General features: G+C 35.3%; 3 protein-coding genes across 3 annotated transcripts in view; 1 reads left to right on the top strand and 2 right to left on the bottom strand.

The window, feature by feature from the left end:
• The window catches only part of CBG15451, a gene marked incomplete at both ends in the record, with an annotated part of 9,124 nt that extends 4,124 nt beyond the window's left edge, over positions 1 to 5,000 (top strand). The window contains one exon of the mRNA XM_045240291.1: positions 4,974 to 5,000. Within this exon, the coding sequence (XP_045095735.1) occupies positions 4,974 to 5,000 (27 nt within the window). The remainder of the gene's footprint in view (positions 1 to 4,973) is intronic.
• Positions 5,001 to 7,600: 2,600 nt separating this feature from the next.
• On the bottom strand, positions 7,601 to 8,242 carry CBG15452 (the record flags this gene model as incomplete). Its single annotated transcript, XM_002645337.2, has 3 exons — positions 7,601 to 7,813; positions 7,862 to 8,032; positions 8,084 to 8,242. The coding sequence occupies 3 exons, from the start codon at positions 8,240 to 8,242 to the stop codon at positions 7,601 to 7,603; spliced, it is 543 nt and encodes a 180-aa protein (XP_002645383.2).
• A 2,771-nt stretch (positions 8,243 to 11,013) lies between these two features.
• Positions 11,014 to 11,217, bottom strand: CBG27982 (the record flags this gene model as incomplete). The annotated part of the gene is made up of 1 exon (XM_045240290.1): positions 11,014 to 11,217. The coding sequence occupies one exon, from the start codon at positions 11,215 to 11,217 to the stop codon at positions 11,014 to 11,016; it is 204 nt and encodes a 67-aa protein (XP_045099714.1).
• Positions 11,218 to 15,863: the final 4,646 nt, after the last annotated feature.

The following is a 15,863-nucleotide window of genomic DNA, read 5'->3' as shown; positions in this document are numbered from 1 at the left end:
GCGCACGCCCGATTGCATACATAAAGGCGAGGACGACAGCTGTACGCAGAATGACATTAAGCGTTGTACACCGTGACGGTAGAATGCATACTCTAGCTACAAAAAAACTACGAAAAATCTCCTGTCCCCCCACCTTTAACAGGTAGCATAACAATGTAAAAACCGTATAAATGAACAAGGGGAGCCTCTCATCGATAATTTACTCGAATTCTGAACTACTTGCAGACAGCTATCGATGTCCCATAAACATTTGATATTTGTCATCCATCTAGTCTCACACGAGAGGGTGATACCTCGTCATATCGGAGCATCGTTGCAAATAAAAATGGTGCGCGTTCAAATATTAATTAATTGCCGGCCGGCCGGGCCGGGCCCTGGTTTTTTTCCCTCGGGCCGGCCAGCCCGTCAGATTGCAACCCTGCTAAAAAATGCTTATGAAATTTTAATTCTTGAAGTCGACGTAGGAATAGACCCCATAAAACTAATAAATGTCTATGGAACGCCTTCCTGTAACACTAGAGATTCAAAACAACTTTTTAATATTATATATACTTTCATCGATCATAAGAATATTATTATATTAGGAGATTTTAATTGTAAAGAAATTGATTGGTGCTCAGATCCTCCCACACCAACACAACCCCTACAACTAGCCAGAGCGGTTATTGATTTTTGCGTAACAAATAATCTTACTCAATACGTAAAGCAACCTACTAGAGGCCCAAACATTCTTGATCTACTTTTTTCGAATACGTCACAGTCTAATGTTGTGGTTTCCAGTCCGATAGGGTTCAGCGTTCATTCAAAAATATCTTTCCAACTTGACCTTATTCACAAGCCAACTCCTGTGTACATCTCTATCCCTGATTATAAAAACGTAAATAGGCAAATGCTCCAACAACTGTTACATAGAGTTGACTGGACACAAATCTTTGGTCAAAGTTTAGTCATTAATGACAAATATGATAATTTCCTCTCCTTCCTTAATCATGTTTTTGAATGCACTGTTCCTTGGATTAGAGTAAATTCTGAATATGGAAATCTCCCCCAATACCTGATATCATTTCAGTAAACTTGTAGACTACCTTTGGGAAAAAACGAAACTAACTAGAAGTGACTCTGACTTTGAACAATACGCCCTGATTACAAAAAAATTTAGGAAAAAATTGCAAAAATATAAAGGCAATGTTGAATTGCAAATTCTTCAGAAAAAAGGTGTCAGTCGGTTTTCTAAGTTTTCTAAATTTGTGTTAAAGAAGAAATCTGGCGATACACCAGACTTCAAAAACTTGTCCGGAATAGTATTGAGTGAAGACTATGAGAAATCTGAATGTCTATCGGAGTATTTTGAATCACAATTTACAAATCCTAGTCCAACGTTCCAAGCCAATAATACCACAAAAAATATCCAGGAAATGATATGGGTATCTGAAGATGAAATTTATAAGTTACTTAAGAAAATTAAGAGTTATAATACACTAACCCCAGACGATATTCCTTCTAGTTTTTTTAAAATTGACATCCATATATATAGCTAGCCCAATAGCACAACTCTGTAATTACTCAATGATGTCAGGAAAAACCCCGAAAAAGTGGAACGAGGCGATTGTTATTCCTATAAAAAAAGTAGAAACTCCTTCTAGCCCAAGCCAATTCAGGCCTATTAGTCTCCCTTCCGTTATTTGTAGAGTTTACGAAAGGTGTATCCTGAAAAGAATCAATGACCATCTAGCAAATAGTCAATTTTGGAGTGACAGCCAACACGGCTTTCGAGTAGGTAGATCAACAACTTCCTGTCTGTCAGAATCTTTAAATGATTGGACTTCTAGTCTTGAAAGAGGGGATCAGGTAGACATAATTTATTTTGATTTCAGTAAGGCTTTTGATAAGGTACCTCATAATTTATTACTTGAAAAGCTGGCCTCTATAGGATTAAATTCATATCTTATAGAATGGATAAATTCATATCTTACTAGGGAAGGTTGTAACTGGGGTATGGGACTTTGATATGAGGCCTATATCATTCGAAAGCTGAGAATGAGACATTTTCAAATATATATTCAGATTTTGCTGCGGAAATTCCAGATCCGAGAAAATCGAATTTGAAATTTGGCTGAAATTCGAATATTTTGAGGGCCAGATCTCCCCCTTTCTTATATGCATTGTGGAACTAGTTGAAAGCAGCGACTGGTGGTGTAGCGGTGAAGAGGGAGAACGGTAACTGACTAGGGTTGGGTTCGATTCCTCTCTCCTTTGTTTGTTTTTGTTTTTGTTTTCGGTCTTTGTGGAAATCTTCAAAATGTTCCGAACACATTTTTCAAAAAAATTTCATTTTGATACTAAAAAATTGTACTTTCTTAAATGTTCTAAGTAATATCTAGTTTTTGACTATTTCGTTAATCAACACTAAACACTTTCACACAGCTTTTGTTTGTCAAAGTTCATAAGGATGGTTCGTTTTAAGAGCCACACATCAATCAGACATGATTTGTGTCTATGATTTCTCGAATTTTGAGTGTTACTGGGCGATCATCGTAGTACTACGGTTTGTTGAAAATCAGAAAAAGGATCAAAATGTCTTGATCCCGAGAATAAATAGGTTATCGAATTTTGTAAAAAAAAACCTAATTTGCTTGTTCTTTTTCGTTTAATACCTTTTCAGCCGAAAAAAAAATTTTCAAAAGTTTTCAAAAAAAAAAGTCAAGGCGGTACCCCATGGAACTTTTTTTCAAAATTTGTTTCTGAAAAAAAAACGCTTAAACTTGGTCACATTGTACAGAAACTTCTAAATTTGCGATCACAATAAAAAAAAACATCCAAAATCTTTTGTAAACCATTAACTTTCTATTCTCAAAAGTCAAAAAGTGGTTTGAAAAAATGACTCAAAAATAGTATTCAAAAGCATGTAACCACAATTTCAAACAGTTACAGAGAACACAGTATGATCCTGTAAGTTTTTCATGTTTTTTCAAAAAAAAAATTTTTTTGGAAAAAAGTCACCATGGGGTCCCCCCTTTGCTTTTTCAAAATTGAGATTTCAAACTCGATTTTCTCGAATATGGTAAGTCCGCAGCAAAATCGAATTACATTTTTGAAAATGTCTCATTTTCAGCTTTCGAATGATATAGGTCTCATAACGAAGTTTCATACCCCACAAACAACCTTCCCTAGTTAGTAACAGAACATTCAGGGTAAAAATCATTAATAATATTTCCTCGCCTAAGCAAGTAGTATGCGGAGTTCCTCAAGGTGGGGTGCTGTCACCAGTCTTGTTTTGTGTCTATGTTAATAGCCTGAGCGCAGAAATTTCCTCGCCAGTGCAAGTAAAACAGTTTGCTGACGACCTAAAAATTTACTGCCCAATTAAAAAAGGAGACATGGGAGGATCTCTGCAAGAATCAATTAATAAAATCTATGAGTGGTCAATGAATGCTAAACTAGAATTAAATCTATCAAAGACCTGCTGCATCAGTTTTGGTAAAAACCCAAAATATATGAATTATTTCCTTGATAATGAATAAAATTAAACGGGAAACTACAGTTAGAGATTTAGGATTTATGATCACTGAGAGATTAGATTTCTCTAACCATTGACAGAAAGCTATCAATAGGGCGAAATATGCTAGTTACTCTATTTTTAAAACTTATCATAGTAAGAACGTTAGATTAATGTTATTACTATATAAGACTTTTGTGCGACCGTATTTGGAATATGGAACGGTGGTAGCCAGCCCTTCTAAAAAACTGCTCATTGACAATATAGAGAAAGTGCAAAGCTCCTTCACTAGAAAATTGATGAATAGAATAGTCGGTAGAAACTTAACGAGAATTGATAAGGATTACAAAACATCTCAAGACAGATTGACCGAATTCAGCCTAGAATCACTACAATCTAGACGGGAAAAGCTTGATCTGAAATTCTTCAACAAACTCATTCTAGGTAAAATTAATAAAAATCATTTATCATATTTCAAAATTAGATCGACAAAAACGCGCAGCCACCACACCTACCAATGGGAAACTCCAAAGTCTAAACTTAAACAAAACTTCCTCACACATAGGGTTCTTAATAAAATGATGAGCTCGACAAAACGGATCTAAAAGCCTGCTGCTGTCAGAAGTTCGGAAAAAGATTTGTTATTATCTACTATTATTCATGTCTAGGTTAAGAAATATCAATTTTATGTCACCATGTCCCTTTTTGTCTATTTATTCTCTTTTTATTCTTTTTTCTTTTTATTCTTCCACGTATTTTTTACGTAATAAATACAATACAATACAATACAATACAATACAATACAAGCCTAAATACCTCTTTCATGTGTTTTATCAGAAAACTTAAAAAAATTCGGCTTTTTTTTTTGAAATTCTGTTCCTTATTCCTTATTCCTTCTTCTTTATTCCGGGTGTTTTTTCTATTATTTATTCTTCCGGATTTTAAAAAGTTGTATTCCTTCTTCCCTGTTCCTTGTTCCTGATTTTCAATTTTTGTCCCTTATTCCTTATTCCTTCTTCTCGATTTTCAAAATTTTTATTCTGCTCATGTCTGAGCTTTCTAACCGACGCTTCATATCTCATTAAATTTGTACTATGTTTCGGTGATCAAATGTCGACAACCTTTTCATCGTTTCGATATTTGAATTTTAATAATCAATTGAAATAGATGTTTTCGTTTACCTTTCTTTCTCAAAATTTTGATGTTTTGTGAAAAAGGTTGTGTTTCTGTTTAGTTTTGATATTTACTTCTAGCATTTTTCATATTCAAATTTAACACACATTCTCTGTAGTTTTCGAGCATCGACCCATTGTCATATGTACAAAAAAAATCAAGCTGTTCCAAATGTGTTGGTATTACATACAGTTAGTACATATAAACTTTTAAGAATTTTGAGGATAGTTTTGATTGGCTCCGCCCACTTTGATCCGATCTGCAAAGCTCGCCGATCAGAGAATAAATTTTTTTATTTTTCGAGATAGAAACGAAATCTCTTTTGGAGTAAACACATTTCGTTAATTTAAGCATTTTTTATGTTGAATAAAAAAAAAAATAGAGTCTCATCTTCCGATGGAAAACTTCAATTTTTCGTGTTGTTTGTATTTTTCACAGTTTTTTCAAGTTTTCGTCATTATGGGACTGCGTGTGAATGAATTTCTTTGCAGATTCAGAATTCTCATAAACTTTTACTATAGGAACTTTCAAAAAATCAGCAAATTTGTAGGAACAACATAACGAATTTCGCTAAAATGTCGATTTTTTTGACTGCTGAAAATTTTCGATATTTTTTCTTGGTTTTCAGTTTTTTTGAAGTTCTGTTTTCTTTGTGAATTTGAACATAATTAATAAAAACACGTAGTTTAAAAGCAATACCGGTACACGCATCGCTTTATTTTGCGATTTATCAAAGAGAACCACTGAAAAATCGAAATTTGGGTTCCGATGACTATAACTTTTTTTTAGAAGAGTTAGAGTTTTGAAATGTTCTGGAGTAAGACGAATACACATATGAACAATCTAGAAATTACAAAATTCTGCTTTTGAGTTGAAGTACAAAATAAGTTTTGTTTTCCGGAAAAGGGAAAGTTTTGTTTTCCGGAAAATGTTTAATATGTGAAATCGTTTGTATAGACTGATTACTATAAAAAATTTAGGTCCTATATAGCTGAAAGCCCAAATAAGAGATTCAGCAACAGCCAAAATACCAATTTATCGCTTAAATAACTTTTTCATAGACCAAATTTTTCTCAATGTTTTGTTTCGAATTAATTATATTGTGCATTTTAATGATATTTTTGATTAATTTCCATTTTATTTCATCTCAAAACATCAACTGGCTCTAGTTCCCCTCATGCGTCTCCATTTCAGCAAATCCTGACTGAAGTTTGTGCTCAGAACTCGAGTATAAACGACAAAGCATGATTATTTACCGTTATCAATCAAAAAATTAGATAATTATCTCATGATCATAAAAAATTTGGTATGGGAGTATGTGTATTCGTCTTTCTTGACAAATCGCAAAATAAAGCGATGCGTGTATGTTTTTAAACTACGTGTTTTTATTAATTATGTTCAAATTCACAAAGAAAACAGAAGTTCAAAAAAACTGAAAATCAAGAAAAAATATCGAAAATTTTCAGCAGTCAAAAAAATCGACATTTTAGCGGAATGTGTTATTTTGGTCCTACAAATTTGCTGATTTTTTAAAAGTTCCTATGGTAAAATTTTATGAGAATTTTGAATGTGTAAAGAAATCTATTCACACGCACTCCCATAATGACGAAAACTTTTAAAAAACTGTGAAAAAAACACGAAAAATTGAAGTTTTCCATCGGAAGATGAGACTCTACTTTTTTTGTCTCAACATAAAAAATGCTTAAAATAACGTTATTCTTTCTTCTGGATTTTGCTTAAAATAAATATGTTCACTCCAAAAAAGATTTCATTTCTATCTCGAAAAATAAAAAATTTTATTTTCTGACCGGCACATTTGGAATAGGCCTGTGCGACAACAAATAGCCGATTGCCGAAATTGCCGAAATTGCCGAATTTTTGTTGCCGATTTGCCGTTGCCGAAATCGGCAACGAAGAAAAAGTTGCCGAATTGCCGTTGCCGATTTCGGCGAAAAAATTTCGGCAATTTCGGCAACTGAAATTTTTTAAATTTAGAGATTTTCACAATTTTTTTAGTCAAAAAAATGATTTCGAAGTTCGAAAAATCAAATTTTGAACACCATCATCCCTCAGAATGAATTTTTGAGGAAATGTGTCCCAATAATCATCAAAAATACTTGCATCGGATCTAAAAATGAGCTTCAAATTAGTGAGCATAGGAGAAAAATAGATATCACAAGTCCCAACTCATCAAAAAAAATTATCCGATTTGTCTCAAATCTCTAGGGAACGTGCGTCGTGAGTTGCCTAACAAGTTGAGCGCACTATTTTCAAAACTAACAATCGGAACAAATATTTTCAACCATTGGAATACCCTCTATTGCTAAAGAGAAATAGTTTGCATAAAAAATGTGGTCTTGAGTTGCCAACTTTTGTAATTACTTTTTTAAGGAACTTATGAAATACATTTTCTGTAGTTCTGAGCCTGATAGTGATAAATTTTTTTTCGGCAATTGCCGAGTTGCTGAATTGCCGAAAAAATTCTGTTGCCGCACAGGCCTGATTTGGAACAGTTTGATTTTTTTTGTACATTGGGTTGCTCGAAAATCTCAGAGAATGTGTGTTAAATTGTATGTTACATTTTACTATCGCGTAAAAAGACGTCATTTAACCGGGTTTCTTGAGAAGTAATATGAGAAGCAATTGATGCTTCAGTAAACAAGACAATGTTTTACTTTTTGGACAAAATTTACAGTTTTTATCTGTTATTTGCTACACACAGCATGATTTCAAAAAGTCTGAAAATTTTAAAGGCACATGAAATCTAGTGGTACGAAACGACGTTTTTGTCGTTGGACCGACGATGCGCCTTCAAGTGAAATTTTGATTTCAATATTTGTCGCGTGAATAGCTATAGTAGCCAATTCTCAGTTGATATCATCCAGAATAAAACTTTCAAAAAGAAAAACCACTTCATTTTATTCAAAAAACTCAAGTTGACATTCTCTGCACATCAGTTGGTGTTCCCAAAAATCTTCGACATTTCTTTGTAAAATCCAAATTGTCCACAATGAAAAATACTGGCAGCGAAATTTCCGGTAAATAGTTGGCAATTGCCAACCGTTTCAGCCACTTCCCCAGAAGACTTCCGCTTCCATTATTCCAGTCTTGAAAAGTGATATATTCAAAAACGGTAAACAGAGCCTAAATATGCTTGGATGAAAAAAATTTCAAAGTTGATTTTTATGATACCAGGTACAAAAATGTGGTGATTAGGAGGAGAGCAAAAATCCGATTTTCTCCTTCTCTCAAACGTCTCGACCTTCGAAGAGCCAACTTGTTCTGTTTTCGCAAAAACAGATATAGACTTGTGTAACAGGTAATAGAGCCAATCAAGAATGAATTGAAGAATCGGTTGATGATCTGGAAAAAAAAAGGAAAATCGATTCGAAAATTGGAACGTGATATACTTACAGTCATGAATCCAACATCTGGAGCGGTATCTAAAAATCCGAATTCGATTATAAATTCTCTCTCAACCTTCGATGGTATTATCATTCCGATAGCCCCACCTACAGATAAAATTATTGCAAAAATAACAGTGGAAACGAGATTGAACCCATCATAAAGCATTTTGGTCCATTTTTCAGACATGAAAGTTAAGACACGATTCAAAGAAAGCACAAAATTAAATGTTACAGAAAATAGGTTACTGCTGTAATCCACATAAAGACATAATTTTATCAACGGTTCCAGCCAAGAAACCTTAGGAGTGATGTCATGAAAAAATACAGCCAGATAAAAAATAATGACGTAGAAAACTACGCGGAACAAAATTGCAATAGATTGAATAAGAAGCATAATAAAGAATGGTCCCTGAAGCTTCATTTTCAAACCTGTTCCAATACAACCAACTCACCTTTTTCAGCAATTTCTCCCAAAGTATATAAATGATACAAACTAATTGAACCGTCAAATTGGCAAAACATAAAACTTCTAGAACCCCAAGGCTATAATTAAGGGGCTCTATAATTGGTGAAGATGAAGCATTATCAGTCCAAGGATCAATAACATTTCGAATAGGAGCTGTTATTGTGGATTTGAAACGAACAAGAAGTCGTAGATTTTTCGAATTCGAAAAAATCATTTAGTTGCAATTTTCGTTTATTCAACTAGAATTCAACTGAGTGAAATGAAAAAAAGAAATGAAAAACATAAACTAGACATTATATACACATGACTATTATTTAATTGATAGGTGCGGACCATTTTTGAGACTGCCATATTGTGATTTGATGTTTGATGAAGAACTTTATAGAGTAGTTTGTAGTTTAATAATAGGATCAAATGCATACGTGCGCCGGGCCGGGCCAGGCCAAAACTTGAAAAAATGGTCCGGGAAGCCCGGCTCGAAACTCCCGAAACTCTCGGACAGTGGGAGCCAACTTCGAATTTAGGAAAATTACGTTGCTTTCTTTGTTTAAATGAGGTGTGTATATAATCTAATTTCAAGCTGCATATCATATATCATCTATTAGGTTGGCGGGAAAGTCTTTGTCACTCTGTTTGTTTAATCACTGTTCTCGTATATGGAGGCTGTGTATGATATCGACTCTAGTGAATAACAAGGTGATAAGAACCTTCCATATAAACAAGTCCCCATCTCCTTCCCTGCTCCTCATCTGTAATTGAAACGATATGTTTGTTCCCACTGCTATTCACATCAGACATGTTTTGATTTACCTCTTCCTATCTCACACCACGATGAAGGATTCGGAAACTTTCTTGAAGAATGTGTACAACACACATGCCCCTCACTACAATACTATTCGCAATTGGTTCCATCGTTTCGAAAAAGATGACTTCTCGCTCGATGAAAAGGATCGCTCTGGGAGACCCCGTGAGTTGGATTTGGACAAGCTGAAGCACGCATTGCAATCGGATCCATTTCAATCTAGCCGTGAACTAGCTGTCACATTCGGAGTTCACCATAGCACAGTCCTTGAAGGTTTGAAGTCTCTTGGAATGAGAAAACTTTTTGGTCGATTCATACCTCATCACCTGACTCAAGCCAACCTTGACCGCCGAGTCGACGATTCGATTACTCTTCTCACTCTCCACGCGGGCGATCGATGGCTGGACCGGCTAATAACCGGAGATGAGAAGTGGGTCTTCTACGATAATCACCACAGGAAATCCCAGTGGGTTGGAGAAGGAGAGAGCCCACAGGATGTCCCCAAACCCGACCTTCATCCGAAAAAAGTTATGCTCTCTGTGTGGTGGGGAGTGGACGGCCCCATCTACTGGGAACTTCTGCCCGAGGGCAAAACAATAACTGGAGACCTCTACACTACTCAACTACGAAACCTCAAGAAAGCAGTCGACCGTTCGGCCCTGAAAGACAAGAAAGTGTACTATCAACATGATAACGCTCGCCCACATGTTTCGAAACAAGTGAAGCAGGAGCTGATGGGATATGGATGGAATGTTCTCCCTCACCCCCCGTATTCTCCTGATCTTGCTCCTTCCGACTATTGGTTATTTGACGATATGACACGTGCCTTCGAAGGAAGAAGCTTCAATTCCCGTGGAGCGGTCGAAGCGGCACTCAAACAATACTTTGCCTCACGCCCGGCTGGATTCTACCGCAATGGAATCCATAAATTGAGGGAACGTTGGAGACATGTTGTTGATAATGATGGACAATATAATTAATTATTCGGTTATTTTTTCTTTGAGAAATAAACTATTGAAAAAGTGACAAAGACTTTCCCGCCAACCTAATAATTTCAAAATGTTTACTGTTGGAGGGAAGTTAAAAAAAATTTTTCTGCTGACTTTGTCCCAAAGTTGGGCATGGATAACAATTCATAACTAATGGGTTGGAAAACACACCCCAATGAATTGAATGGACGTTTCTAAGCATTTTCGGGCTTACCTGAAAAACTCAATAATTGAATTTCTTATACATTTTTTAAAAGGTAATGAAAACATTGAATTCGAAGAGTTCTTCATTCCTGTAAAAATCAAATTACGAAAATGCACAACAAGAGAAAGATTGCCAGGATTTTATCAAACATTGAATCCTCCGCGTTTAGCTTCATAATGTGTCTAAACTCAGCGATGTTTCTTTGAAATTTTGATATCAAAGGCGTATTAGAAGTTCTAAATTCAAGCTTGATCAGAAAATAAGGCATGTTTATATTTATTTTGAAGCACCGGACAAAACAAACTTAAAAATATTATCTACATTTCAAAACATTACAGAATAATCAACCAGGTAATCATAACTTTGTCCACTATCGAATTCTTTGATTTCTCGTTTTGATCGGCTTTCATCTTGCAAATATCATTCATAACTTTGTCCACTATCGAATTCTTTGATTTCTCGTTTTGATCGGCTTTCATCTTGCAAAATCATTCACGAACTTCGAAATCTGCCGGGACTTCTTTACGTTAGCCGTACTGCATTTTTCCTCCTGTTCAATTTTCTCGACCAAGCAATTGGTGTATTCCGGGTCCATATAGCTTTTCTGTTTCTCCGCATGCTGACAATTCGATGTTCTGAATGAATCATTCTGTGAATTGTGGTTCTGACCGCTTTTCATTGTTTCCTCGAGATCTGGAAAAATAAAAAGAATACGTTTCAAATATTATGAATTTTTATTTGATGTTCTGATGGAATAGCTTCGCAAATAAAGATTACTAGATTTTTTCAAATAAATCATTTGAGGTTTATATTGCAAAAAAATATGATTTCCGTACAATTTTGACAGTGTTTTTGAGTATTTTGAAATATTTTTTTATGTGTTTCTCAATAAAAAAACAGCTACGGATGTCAACATAATTTGAACTTAACTTGCTAATCTTCAGTCCAAAAGTCAGAATCCCAAATCAAAGTCTCACCTTTATCAAAACACTCCAGAGAATTGAATATTGGAAAATTAGTAGCACATTTAGTGAAAAAGTTATATAGAATTAGAGAATAATTAGGAAAATCAAAGAAGGAGTTCTCCAAAACCCATTCACTTTAGGGTTTTTGGAGAACTCCCAAAAAATATAGACGTCTATTCAGTCAAGTCGTCGTAGGAAAGAGTGAATGGTTACGGATCGAAAGCAGAGGGACCCCTAGAATGTGTAATGTGATCGTTATAGCGTCTCTTCTATCCTCTACACTGTTTCAATTGGCGCCATCTGCTAGTTTTTTTGTCCGAACAAAAGGTCACTCTGGGGGCTCCGGAGCACCAACATCGTTTGAAGCAAAATTACCGATTTTTCTGTTTTCGAAGCAATAACTGGACCCCCCTTGGAGCAGTCTTTTTGACATCAAAAATTCAAAAAAGGATTCTGATGTATTAGGAAGATTATACATCTGCTATTTAATTTTTTTCGCTTTAATGGTAATTTTTCAGGAAAGATCTAATATCATCTGGGAAAAAAAGACATACAAAAATAGAAGAGATACTACTTCATTTATTTGTTTTAAAATTGATATAAATGATGGCTTAACAAAATATCCTACAGCGCGTTGTCCATATTCAAATATATTTTTTCTCTTCAAATCTTTGCTTGTCGATTGGATATTCGGCTTCAAAAGTTTGACCATTTTGGAGATTCCAGGAACAAAATGTGCAAGTTCGAATGGACTTTTGGTATCTTCGGATTTCTCCTTCAGCTACCATAAACTGGAAAAAGAAAATTAGGCAACTATTCTAAGACAGTTAAATCGATCAGTGATTTATATCAAATTCAAAAACACTAAGCTAGCTCAATATTACTAATTTCGAGGTAAAAAAAACAGTTAAAACTCACATCGTTGACATGCTTGTTCACGATCTCTTTGCTGCCAAGGAAGTGTGGCAAAGATGATTACGGTGCGCAGTGGATACTTTCTTCTTCGAACTTCGTGTCTTACACTTCTGACATATCCTCCACATCCTCATCTGGCTCCTCATTCTCCACATTTTTCTCCTTTATATTCTGGTTGTCCTGGTTGTTGAAGCAACAGTATAATCAAAGTAAGCGTATTGCCCTTACAAAGCAGTATAGAGAGTAGAATAAGGGAAATGAGAATAGATATTCAGAAAAATAAAAAAAGATCCCAATCGGGGTTCCATAGAAAGTTATTGGCGTACGGCTAGTGGGGAGTAGATGATCCAGAATAACTAGACCAAAAGGCGCCCGAGACAATTCCAGCGTGGTCAAGTCTCAAAGACTTGCCTAGCCCTGATCAATCTACTCCACCACTAGAGAGTACACCGAATTTCAATGAATTTAGGAATCTACCGAGGCCTTATATAGGAGCTAGGTGGACGTGGCTTGTTGGTACCGGCTGATAGGCGTGTCTAGGTGGTGCTAGGTGTTTGATTGGTACGGTGATAGAGATTGCTCTACTTTTGTTATAGACAGGTTCATCAAAACGACAAGAGGTCAATGAGCAAGATGAATACATTACACAATTTGACTGTTTCAATGACTCCTTAAGGGTCATAAAACACCTAATCTCCACTATACCTCCCCCAATTTCCATCACCATTGCTCCACAACCAATTAGCACCTGGCAACACCCACTTACACCAACTCTTGAACAGACACCATGTACCCATCGGCAAATCATCTCCTGGCATTTTCGAGAAACTTTTGGACTTGAATAAAAGAATATTATTCAAAAACGGTGAATGTACCTTTCTAACTCTCTTTTGAGGTACAGTAATAACAGGTTTTGCAGCGGAAGCCTTGAAAAATAAAGAATTGAGTAGGAATTCATGAAGAATATAAACCAACGGATGTTTTCTTCGTTTTTTTTTCAGGAATGTTTTGGAAACTTCGATGAAGGAAAAAAAAATGAAAAAATCGAAAAAAAAGGTTCACTTCTAAATTTCTGTTTTTTCTAACTTTTTTGATATTTCCAGATATTCAATTTTAAAGATAATTTAGAATCGCAAAAAGTTCAACGAATCTATATCAGCATGTCGGCTTTCAAATTGAATAAAAAAGTAAAATGTATTACTTCAAAATTTCGAAACAATGAAAAAATATATAGTTCATATCTATAAATACCAGCCGATTTCCGAAGTTTTAGTTGATTGTGTTGTCAACTTTCATAACTGGAGTGACAGTCTGGTTATGCGCCTTCGGGGCTAAACCTTCTGGCTCCGTTTACATCACCCTTAACCGATAGAGTTTGGGCTTGGACAGATAAATCAAAAATGTAGATCAGAAATGTGTCTTAGTTGATACACGAACTGTTCAAAATTTCCAAATTTTTAGAACTAATAATTTTTCTGAATTCCCGAATATCTTGAAATTTGACAACTTATAATTTTTTCAGGAGTTTCGAAATTCAGGAGTTCTGAATTTTCGGAACTGCGACTCTCGAACTCAAAGATTTTTCTATTAAAGGAGGCGAGACACCAAAAAAAAGTTTTCCTGATATTTTGCCTAGAGAACCCCCATGAGGAGTTGAACTCGTGACAGGCAGCTCAGGGGTACAGCGCCGCTACCGGCTGAGCTACGAGGGCGCGAAGGCGCCTGACGACCGATGGTCTACATAAGCGCGGCGCAATTTCGTCCCCCGAACTGTCCCCGAAATTTTTGCTGTCTCGCCTCCTTTAAAATAATTTATTTCAGAACTCATAATTTTTGAAATTTTGTATTTTCGAGTTTCTGTATTTCCGACTTTCTGAGATTCTACTTCACAAATTCCAAAAATTTTAACACGAATCAGATTTCTAGAATTTTCTCTAAAACACATTCCTGAGTTTTTGATTCACAAAGTTTATGAATTCCGAATTTTCTAAATTCCGAACTTGGGCTTTCTGATATGGTTTTTCTGGTTTCTTGCTTTCGAGATTTTGGATTTTCAAAATTTCGAGTGTTCTAACTTTCAAATTTTCTAAATTTCGTAATATTCCGAATATCTGAATTTCCGAAACATTGGACATTTGAATTCTCTGATTTTAAAACTTCAAAATTTCCGAAGTTTCAAATCTCGGTCTTTTCGAGTTTTCTTTTTCCCAATTTTCCGAATTTCTGAATTAGAATTTTAGAATTTCAGATTGAAATGAAAATGTTTGAAGCATAGGCAAGGTTGAAAATTTCGCATTGCGAAAAAAATAATCAAATTTCGTGAATCAGAATCTCCGAAATTCAGTTTTTAAGAAATTAGAGGATTCAGAAAGTCAGAATTTTAAGTTTTACTGAACTTTTTCTTTATCTCTTCTTTCAAAACTAAGACTAAATAATTATTTCCACAAAATCTTTTTTTTGCCAGATATAACGTGGAAAAGAAAAAAAGACGGGGTTGGGCGGGAATGACGTAAATATTATTTTTGAAAGATATGCACTGAAGAAATAGAAGAACGTCTCCAGAAGACGTCAAACTCAAAATTTCGAAACATAAAATAAACGGGCATCATCTCGCTGCTATTTCGGATCATCTGGGAAAATTTGAAAATTTTCGGTCTACTGGGGACTTCGCTAAGGTCGTGGAACCTGGAACAAACGGACACACAAATAGAATTTGGTGATTGTTAATAGTAAAGATATTAAGACACATAAACAATTTTCAATTTAAAATTTCCAAAAAAAAATTGGGATGTAGGGAAGGTCGGGGAGAAAAAGAGAAAACACATGTTGGGGAGAAAATTCCATTAAAATCCGGCCATGAGGATTGTTTTTTTCGAAGCAGAACAGCTAGCCTTTGATTCCGCTTGCTCGTCCCGAACTTCCGCCGCTCTAATCTTTCATATTTTTTTCTATCCCGTGTAAGCGCTCGCCAGTGCTATGAATTTCTTTAAAATTCCATTTCAAACTCACGAGCATCTTTTCTGGAGCCTTCACATTTCTTCATATAGAACCGAAACCCATCTTTTTCACTGTCATGGGAACGCGATTGTTGAATTTGTTGACCAAGATTTTCAAACCAAAGACTATAATTTTCTATAACGGATATGAACTTTTTGATCAAACTCACTGGGTCGTCTGTTTCGGTAGAGCCGCTTATTCGTGCATCTACATGCTGTCCAATATCACTTTTGGCGGTCAGAAATGACTTCCACTGGTTTTGGGAATGTTGGCGGAATCTCTAAAATTTGTATGTTGACCTATTTAACATTGGGAAAGTATGAACGTACCGTATCCTTTTGAACGGGAAGAGGAAATCAACGGGGGAACTGGCGATGAGTCTGTAAAAAGTTAATTTTATTTATGACCTCAATAAAGTAGCACTCACTTGGTAACATAACCAGAGGAA

This window comes from Caenorhabditis briggsae, assembly GCF_000004555.2.
Source record: "Caenorhabditis briggsae complete genome, chrX, whole genome shotgun sequence".
In the NCBI taxonomy this organism is placed as follows: Eukaryota; Metazoa; Nematoda; class Chromadorea; order Rhabditida; family Rhabditidae; genus Caenorhabditis; species Caenorhabditis briggsae.
This window is presented reverse-complemented; position numbering and strand designations above follow the sequence as displayed.